Source organism: Apium graveolens, chromosome 3 (assembly GCF_009905375.1).
Source record: "Apium graveolens cultivar Ventura chromosome 3, ASM990537v1, whole genome shotgun sequence".
NCBI classification, from domain to species: domain Eukaryota; kingdom Viridiplantae; phylum Streptophyta; class Magnoliopsida; order Apiales; family Apiaceae; genus Apium; species Apium graveolens.
In genome coordinates, this window is record NC_133649.1 from 7,202,828 (window position 1) to 7,212,881 (window position 10,054).

Genomic DNA, 10,054 nt, shown 5'->3' on the forward strand with positions numbered 1-10,054 from the left:
AAGGAGCTTATTGATTGAGAAAAATGTTCCAAGGAGGTTCTGGGTTGAGGCAGTGAACTGGGCATTCTATGTTCTTAATAGATGTCCTACAGTGTCAGTAAAGGAAATAACGCCGGAGGAAGCTTGGTGTGGAATGAAGCCGTCAGTCAAGCATTTCAGAATTTTTGGCTGTATAGCACATGTTCATGTACCAGACGCACGATGAACAAAACTTGAAGACAAGAGTACCTGTTGTGTTCTTTTTGGCGAAAGTGAAGAATCTAAGGCATATCGCCTGTACGATCCCACCTCTAAGAGAATTATTGTCAGTCGGGATGTTGTCTTTGAAGAAGATGGCCAATGGGATTGGAGAAGGGGCACTGAAGATGACAACATATTTGATGTGGAATGGGAAGATAACACAAGTGAAAAGGAGGAGCAAACCACTGCTGTGAATGAAGACGACAACATAGGTGGTGGTAGTGACGATGGAAATGCAGTCTCTCCTGTCATAGCAGCTCGAAACCGAAGAGCTCCGGGTTGGATGGATAACTATGTCTCTGGTGAAGGTCTTTCTGACGAAGAAGGCGAGGACGAGGAACAAACTCATTTAGTCTTGTTCACTCATGTTACTACAACTGATCCTACTTCTTTTTACGAGGCAGTTAAAGATGAGAAATGGAGGGTAGCCATGGATATTGAAATAAGCTCTATTGAGAAGAATAAAACATGGGATCTCATGGAACTGCCGGCAGGAGCAAAGAAAATAGGGGTCAAATGGGTATATAAGACTAAGCTAAATAAGCTGGGAGAGGTGCAAAAATACAAGGCTCGTTTAGTCGCAAAAGGGTATGCTCAGGAATACGGAATTGACTATAAAGAAGTGTACGCTCCTGTGGCTCGTATGGACACAGTTCGAATGATCTTGGCTCTTGCTGCACAAAGGGGTTGGTGCGTGTTTCAGCTGGACGTCAAGTCAGCCTTTCTTCATGGGAAGTTAACAGAAAGTGTATATGTGGAGCAGCCGAAGAGCTATGAAATAAAGGATGAGGAACATAAGGTATATAAGCTTAACAAAGCTTTATACGGACTCAAGCAGGCGCCACGGGCATGGTTCAGCCGCATTGAATCATATTTCAGGAAATAAGGTTTTAAGAAGGAGGATAGTGAGCAAACTTTGTTTACCAAGGTTGAACAAGGTAAATATTTGATCATTAGTTTGTATGTTGACGATCTAATATTTACAGGGGATGATGAACGCATGATATCTGATTTTAAGAGCTCGATGATGAGGGAGTTTGAGATGACAGATTTGGGTAAAATGAGGTATTTTCTGGGTATTGAGGTGATGCAGTTCGATGGTGGTATATTTATTAGTCAAACAAATTATGTGGTTGAAGTATTGCGCAGATTTGGAATGGAGCACTGTAATCCTGTTGGAAATCCAATGGTTCCAAGAATAAAAATCTCAAAGGATGAACATGGTGATGAGATGGATGGTTCGTTATTTAAGAAAATGATCGGAAGTCTAATGTATTTGACGGCTACAAGGCCGGACATAATGTATGCTGTGAGTCTACTCAGCAGGTACATGTCAAGACCTACAGGAGTTCACTACGAGGCAGCAAAAAGGATTCTACGTTACTTACAGGGTACTTCAAAGTTTGGCATTTTCTACAAAAGGAATGGAAACCATGAGTTGATTGACTTTACTGATAGTGATTACGCTGGATCACTGGAGGATAGAAGAAGCACTTCAGGCTATATTTTTATTCTAAGTGGAGCTGCAGTAGCTTGGTCCTCTTGAAAACAACAAATAGTAACTTTGAGCACAACAGAAGCTGAGTTCGTAGCAGCTGCAGGAAGTAGTTGTCAAGCAATATGGATGCAAAGAGTGTTGAAAAAGATAGGTTACAAAGGTAGTGAAACCACTCTCATTTTCTGTGATAACAGCTCAACAATTAAGCTGTCTAAAAATCCGGTGATGCATGGCAAAAGCAAGCACATTGATGTGCGCTATCATTTCTTGAGGGAGCTTGTGAACGATGGAATTGTGCAGCTTCAGTTCTGTGGTACAAGGCATCAGATTGCAGACATTCTTACTAAACCACTCAAATTGGAGTTGTTTCGAGAGCTGAGAAAGAAGCTTGGTATTTGTGAATTTCCAGGAGGTAACTAGCTGCAGTTGCAGTCTAATTCAAGGGAGGGAATGTTAAGTTTAGTCAAATAATTGTCCTGTTTTTCAGCATTGTTCTCTAGTAGTCGTTAGTTTTGTGTTAGTTTGAGTCAGTCAAGTTTGTTTCCTGATTTATAGCACTAGTTGCTTAGTTCTAGCAGTAGTGGGTAGCGCACTAGTTTCTATCTATTTATTCAGTTGTTTTTCATCATCAATATACAAGTTATTGTTCTCAGAGTTGTTATCTACTTCTAAATTTAACAGACTGAAAGCTGATGGTAACATTTTATAGCTAGAAAAAATTTCAAGACTGTTTCTACAAATATAAACACTACATGCTAAATCTGTACATATTTGGAACTCGCATATCATTTCGAGTGAACTACAGAACTGCATAATCTACAGATGGGAGTACTAGATTTCTCTAACTCAAATTCCTGCCTGCTTTCCAGTGTACTACTCGAGACAAAGCTTAGCCACAATGACAGTTAGTATCCAGAGCATAATTACTAATGGACTTTCTGAGGACTCCAAAATGTGTAAAGAAGAGAATACTATCGAAACAAAAGGTCGAATGCTGGTATATCTGATATACTTTTAACATCTTCCAGGCACAATTCTCTCTCTAGCTGAATTCGGGTTGTTCGTAAAACATCCTGCACATAATATAAACTATATATTACTGGATCATCTACATTATATAGTGTTAGCAAAATTCAGTTTGCAAGGTACATGGATAGATAGACTTGGTCATGTTGCGATTTGTAGCCTATGGAGATGCAAAGTTATTTCCCTAGACAATACTTCTAGATAGCTAGGAGAACCATTTATATATGCAGGGACGGAGGGGGGGGGGGTGGCGCACCAATGCAACCTCCACACCAAACTCGGAACATTTTCAAGATTAGTTCAATTTTTTCATTAATTATAATTAAATGCTAAAATTTTGTAATAGTTACATTTCGCCACTTCAAAGCATATGAGTAACTAGAAAATATTTCACCATCCCCACTTATGTTGCGCTATCTATATGAAAAGTTAACTTGGATTTTCATAAACTTGAGTCTTCTTATCAAATTAACGTGCACATGTTCATAATAACTTACATATTTAAACAATTAACCCTATAGAGATTTTCCGGTTATGAATTACTAGTGTTGCTTAACTTAGTCTAAACTTGCTTGAAATCTAAAAATATGTGATTACCAGAACAATTGACCTGATCTGACCAGCTTTAGTTTAATATCAAATATGTATTGGCTAAATTAGAAGGGGAAGAGGGTAGCATACATTAAAATCCATATAAGAAGCTTTAATAGCAAGCCATTGAGCGTCCATCATTGCAAAAGCTACACAGAATAGAATATCAAATGCATTTTCATCTTCTGCAAATTTAAAAAAATGAAATTTCGTCATCACAGATAAACGGAAAGGTGAAGTCATCACACAGACAGTATTTCATACCGAGATGATGATAATACAGTATAGAATAGTAGTCTTTACCTCCTAATATTCTTACAAAATTTGTTGCAGGACGACCTTTTGGTTTTCCTACAGAAGTTGACAACCAAAACAATTCTTGTTAATCATGCTGCATATTTAATGTAAGAAGTACTACAACGAAAAATATGACTTCGGTAAATATTAGGCACAATAAGATGGAATTTTACAAGCTGTTCACTGGCTGTTAATATCGACATTCTAATTTATAGCAATGCATTTAAAATTAACAACCAACTGTTAGTATTGATGGGGTTTGACAAGCAAAGTACTTAGGGCAAAACATAACAATGAGGTCAAAGCTTTTCCCTTTTTTCCCCATCAGTGCTGAATATGCTTAACACAATTTATTTATTTTTCGCAAGCTATTCCATTAATCTTCGATTATTTGCGAAATAAATAAAAAACTAAAGATGGCCAATTTCTAGTATGTCCCACTCCTATCTAGGGTTTGGGAGGAAGAGATGTAAAGCAAACATCACCTCTACTCTACTCTGTCCTAAATATTAGTAGAAAAACTTACATATGGAGCTCTTTAATAGAACATGCAAAGCAATAGCAATGTGAAAAAATGACAGGTAAAAGTACATATACTAGAAGTCTGGGGCTGAAGCTGGCAGATAATTCCAACTGTGAAAGCTCATAACAAAAAAAAAGTTTTTGTATGTATTTATAAATAGTCAAATTCATGATGTGAAGTTAATATATGAGTGTGCTTTGTTCGAGTACAGTCCTTAATTTTGGTGTAAAGAGACTTTTAGATGGGTGTTTAAAGGATAAAACTATATGACAAAGATTCATAACTCAAAGGTTATGTTTTGACCCAAAAATACTATTTATAAATTGAATGCATCGGTGATGCACAGAGAATTAAAGGAAAATAGGAAAAAAGAGGAGCTAAAATTTAGTGAACTGACCGCAGATAAAATAACAGTGTCCTATGGTGACTTCTAATATGATAGAACTAATATATTCAATCCTAATAATAACATAATATAATAAATAATATTTATATTCCCTGCTCTGAATCAGCTGGAAAACCTATATTCCGTGGTTTTGTTAGAAACCAACCAGTGTTTGCAGTTACAGAACATGCAAGTGTTAAACCATTAAGGCGTATAGACCTGTTAACAGATTTAAGGTATAAGAGCCTCACAGATGATAAGTCTTTCAAGAGATGGTAAATGAAATCACTTTAAAAGGAAGAAAGGAGATCTCAAAAGCTGAGGTCTGAAGTTCAAGAAACACGACCGTATTATCACACTGAACTTGACCAAATGATTCTATTAATCTAGAGAGAGACTGTCGAATTTAGAGGTTCAAGGTATCTATGGTATATAGAACATGAACAGAAATAGATCAGGGCTCTGCAAAATATACAGTTTTTGACTTTTATGAAAGCTATCGAATTTCCTCATGGATACAATGTTACTAAATGAAGATAAATCAAGGTTAGTAAAAGATCCATTTGACTTTTTGGATCCTTAATCGTACTATTTAAAGACCAAGCATGTCCAATGCAATGCTATAAGTGATGATATATCTATAATTTGGAGACAATATGAAAACACACCACTCCAATGCAATGCTAATTCAACAGTAGATACTAACCTGTGGACATGTCCAACATTTGTATTAACATGAATGTGACATTAATGCCAGCCACAGCAAATGGATATTCCCATTCGGCTCGCTTTCCACCCTTTTTAAATAACAACCTAAAAAAGCAAGCCTTCATTTTGAATTTTAGTACAATTAGTAATAACCAACGTTTCAGACTCATGCTTCAAGAAATCCAGGTGAAAGATTCACCAGTTTGAAAATAGCATATACAGTAAATTGAGAAGAAACAATATTTATCCAACTAACGAACTAAAGATAAGTACGGTTCGGTGAGAGCACAACATTCATACCGGGTAAGATTTGGCAAAGAACAATAGATTCTCAAGTGCAATAAAGCCACAACCCCTGCAAGGAACAAGCACTGGCATTGGAAATTATTTGAAGACGTGACCCATTGAAGGGTAGATTAAAATATAAGTCTATCACGCTGAATTCCAGAAAATCTATAGAATATATGTATGAGGAATTTGATTTTTTCCCTACATTTTCCTAAACACGCACACCATTGTCATGGAGGATGAAAATTTTCTTTTATCATTCATAGTTGATCTTCTCCAACATTGGCTCTGTAGATTGGCCGAAAGACTAAGGTCCACTATTACCTATCTGCTTGAGTTGATGAAATGTACAAAAACGTAGATTTATAAATCTATTATATAGTAGTCCCTCCATTTCCAATTAGAAGAAAGATGGATTGTCAGTATAGTATAAGTTTAGCAAATCGTTTGCTAATGTTTATTTCATGTAATAATGGTATAATTATGATACTCAATCAACCAGGAACAATTTGAGCATATTAAGGCCTTACTGAATATTCCTAGCCAAGAAGCTAATATATTTAATATCCAATATTAAAAAAACAAGTAAGATCAAAGAGAAATTTATCTAGTTATAGAACAGAGACACTAATTAGTTTTGCATTAAATCAGAACCATAAGCCAAAATGGAACTTGATCGTGAGATGCTGTTTATGAATATGATGAAACAAAAGAGATAAACTTAAACTTCGGTTAAATTACTATTGCTGTTGCAATTGATGACGCAGCAAACTCATCCAGTTACCAGTATAACGAAAGTGCTTATTATAAAACTTTAAGTCAAACATAGCTTTTTCCATACAACCCTCAAGTATCGAGTGTAAAAGTTTATTGTGGTCTAACTCCTCATCTACTTCCCACTAGAAGATATACGTCAAGCTCCATCTTTCACAAACCTAATTTAGTCTTATTTTGATAAGTGACAATAACTACCATCTGAAATTGCAGAGAAGTACCTAAAGTCAGTTGCTGGATTGCATCCTTGCCAGCCCATCTCCTTCCACTGCTCAGATATAAAACCAGAGAGGGGGACATTTGGAAAAGCTAATTTCCACAAGGCTAAAAGAGATGCCTGCTCATAGTAATGAATAACTTAATTAGAATCTTACAATGATGTACTTCACATGAGAAGTCTCATGAATAAAAAATTTAAATTAAAAACTCATTGCTAACTGAATAACAAAGATCGCTAATTAATTAACACGATGCAGAGAGAATCTTAAGTACTTGATGGTCAAGGCGAGTTTCGTCAAAAGGCATGTTAATTCGCTCTTGAAGTTGCTGCAGTCTTGCTTCCTAATAAGAATTTGATAGCGAAAAAGATTAAGCACAAACAAATCCTTAATAGACAACTCCCATTAAATACATATTATCTATATGTAAAATAGGTTTATGACAAGTTGGGAAAGGTAGAAAGGGAGGGATAGAGAACACTGGATACACTATTTAATGCAATAACCTGCAGGTTCCTTTCCACATTTACCTGAACTTGATTAACAGTATTGTCAGACGTTTTGCCACCTCCAAACAGTTTATTGTTAAATAATCCTCCTATCCATGATTTTGGTCCAACCATAGCATTAGCTACAAAAGACAATCAGTTCTTAGTCAGCCATGACATCTACTGTACCATGTCAATCACAAGTAGATTGCAGCAGGTATAGAATTCAAATGATTTCAAGCATTTTATTGCAAACAGAATTCGGATTTAACGTTACAAATCGCTACAATCTTTAATTTCTCATTATTTAATATGTGCTGAACTACTTCGTCCGCAAAATTTGTGCACGTAAGCAGTCCAACATAGCAAATTACAGCCTCTATACCAAGAGCATTAACTCAAGAGAAAAGACTGATTTGTGTTGATGCAACTACACTCTCATCAATTTAGCAAAAAAAAAAACTCCACTCCCATCACGAATTTGGAACACAAGTTTAGATTGGTCAACAAGATATCTTAGTATGGTCATTACCACGAGGATTTCAATACACACAAAAACAGGGAAAAGTCGGGATTTTTTTCACTTGAGGACACCACAATAAATTATAGGATTTTTTTGAGGCAATTTTTATTATTGTAACAAATATAATAGTGGGAAAACAATTAATTTAGGGGGCTAGATCCGCCCCTGCACGAAGAGACACATACAAATTAGTAACCCACATTTGCAAGCGTACACGGGCCCATGCACAAATATAACATATTGGTTCCACAGTTACCCTAAAAACTGTCATAAAAAGAACCCTGACAAAGGAAATGCAGATCTACCAAGGAGAAGACAAGAAGTAAGTAAATGCATAATGATTTCAAAAAATACAAATAAATAACAGGTCTTTGATCACAGAAAAGAGATATATAATTACATAAAGACTTGTGATAATCCTACTTACAAAAACACTGTAGTAACTCCGATGTTACTTGAGCAAAATTTTGTGACCATGCCAATTTGTCATCGTCCTTTCTTTGTGTCCAGAATATGTCGTCTTCATTAACCTGAATTAATTTTCCAGTCAGAGAAGTAGGATGCAAATAAATAAAATTGGAGGTCCGACACGTAGAGAAGCAAATGAAAATACATCACGACCTTCACCTCACCCTGCTTATGAGCCGTGTGCACTGGGCACGGGAAAAAAGGGAGCAAACAAAGTAATTAGGAGGCCTGGCAAATAAAGTGCCATTCAACATGGGCAAAATCCAATTTGTTGAAAATAGTTATTCTAATAATGAAAATCTTGAAATTATTGATAAACATTATCTTAGTTTTCCATCTAACTCTAACCCTTGACAAAGAACAACTAAAAGTTTAAATTTCAGCTAACACCAGGTCCAGAACTAACAAAAAAAAAGGAAATGCGGTATAATTTTTCACAGAAAACATAGAATCCTTACAAGTGAGATTATTATCTACATGACATCCTATCCCACATTCACAATAAATTCAAGTAGAATGATAGCCATATCAATGACACTGGAGTCGACAATTCTTTATTTGTCTGGGGAAAAAATCTATAACAAATAGTAGTTACATACCAGTGTAACACATAAAACAATATTAGTTAGTGCAATCATGCACAATTTTCAACTGCAAGAAAAAATATATTTAGGTATAGTCACGTACGCTGAAATAGGCAGTCCCGTCATTTGCTTACAATATTATCAAAGAAAAACTAAATTGTTATGTACACTACATACTACACAGGGGGTTTCAGCTAGCTGGAAAAACCACGAGTTACATTCATTTAACCCTGTAGAATGTTCTTCAAATAGCGGAAACATAACCAGTATAACTCAATGGTTGAGCTGTAAAAGTATCGGCTCAGTAAAATTAAATAACTCTAGACCAAATAAACGAAATATTATACTAAAATGTGTGATGAGAACTTAAAGAGGGTCAAGTCCATCTATCCCTAGGGAAAAAAGGGAGAAGAAATGACGACTGAGCTTACTCTTCTTCGAGAAGAACAGGAAGGAATGAATCGTCTACGTCTTAATCTCATCAGAGACAAAGATAAATTCTGGGAATAGATAAAATTCTCTTAACCATCTAGAAAGGTAAAGAAAAAGATAGTGTATATGAAAATGCATGATGGCACCAACTTGAATTTCATTCTACAATTCAACCTTAAATCATTCCAAAATTCTCTCCATATTGTCCACACTCTCTCCATACAAACAAACAGATATTATGATTAAAACGCAATCAAAGGGGACCTTAATTTGCATTAACTTTATGAAGCATTGGTTAGAAAAGAAAATCAACTTTAGCACGTAAAGGGTGATTAGCAATGATGGGCCTCATTAATATAGCATCAAGACAACAAACAAGACGAGCGAGAGAGAGAGAGAGAGAGAGAGAGAGAGATTGTACAGCAATGCATGTAGAAAACACATAGAAAGAGAGTGAAAAAAATGTACCTTTTACTGGTGCATTTGATATGATAATTTAACCAGAGAAAAGATGACAGTGATAAGAGAGAAACAGGAGAAGAAGAAGAAAAACAGGGCATTTGAGCTTGAAAAAAGTGTAGTGGTGGTGCATGCAAAAACAGGGGAGACCTAATTGACGCCATTAACCAGAGATGTGTTTCTTCCTTCCCCTTTGCTTTTCCATGACCAGCCATTCATATTCCTCATGTTTCGCCCTTTTCCCCGCACCCCTTTTTTCAATCTCTTCTCTTCTTTCGGATTATTAAAATCGGATTTGTATCGGATATGACTAAATTTATATTATTCATTTATGAAATAAATATGAAAATTAACTATATATACATATGTATATATCATATATTAAAATAGGTAACTTTTGTAAATTGCTTATTAAACGTTATGTATAAATTTTTTTGGACATATATGGATATGGTTCCCGTAATATGCTCATACATAATGATGTGTACGAGAGATTATGTATAATTAAATAATGGAAAAATACAATACAACAACTTAGAAGAATAAAATAAT

The 10,054-nt window shown here is 35.5% G+C and overlaps 1 protein-coding gene across 3 annotated transcripts; it reads right to left on the minus strand.

The window, feature by feature from the left end:
* Positions 1 to 2,431: 2,431 nt before the first annotated feature.
* On the minus strand, positions 2,432 to 9,755 carry LOC141710551 (uncharacterized). 3 transcript variants are annotated; one of them, XM_074513115.1, is made up of 10 exons: positions 9,512 to 9,755; positions 7,987 to 8,089; positions 7,079 to 7,179; positions 6,823 to 6,891; positions 6,552 to 6,667; positions 5,569 to 5,623; positions 5,267 to 5,387; positions 3,659 to 3,706; positions 3,446 to 3,540; positions 2,432 to 2,811 (listed from the first exon to the last, which is right to left on the minus strand). In XM_074513115.1, the coding sequence occupies exons 3-10, from the start codon at positions 7,169 to 7,171 to the stop codon at positions 2,710 to 2,712; spliced, it is 699 nt and encodes a 232-aa protein (XP_074369216.1). In that variant the 5' UTR covers positions 7,172 to 7,179; positions 7,987 to 8,089; positions 9,512 to 9,755; the 3' UTR covers positions 2,432 to 2,709. The 3 variants fall into 3 exon arrangements, with proteins under 3 accessions (XP_074369216.1, XP_074369215.1, XP_074369214.1); XM_074513114.1 differs by lacking the exon at positions 9,512 to 9,755 and adding an exon at positions 9,043 to 9,168 and having other exon boundaries at positions 3,446 to 3,504; XM_074513113.1 differs by lacking the exon at positions 9,512 to 9,755 and adding an exon at positions 9,043 to 9,168.
* Between the last annotated feature and the right edge of the window lie 299 nt (positions 9,756 to 10,054).

Bases quoted from the DNA above. Each gene is read 5' to 3' on its own strand.
- LOC141710551 (XM_074513113.1), bottom strand. From the start codon at position 9,093: ATGAGATTAAGACGTAGACGATTCATTCCTTCCTGTTCTTCTCGAAGA. The intron at 7,180-7,986 runs GTAAGTAGGATT...TGTCTTTTGTAG, and splicing joins GGAGTTACTACAGTGTTTTT to CTAATGCTATGGTTGGACCA. The intron at 5,388-5,568 runs GTATGAATGTTG...TTCAAAATGAAG, and splicing joins TCTTTGCCAAATCTTACCCG to GCTTGCTTTTTTAGGTTGTT.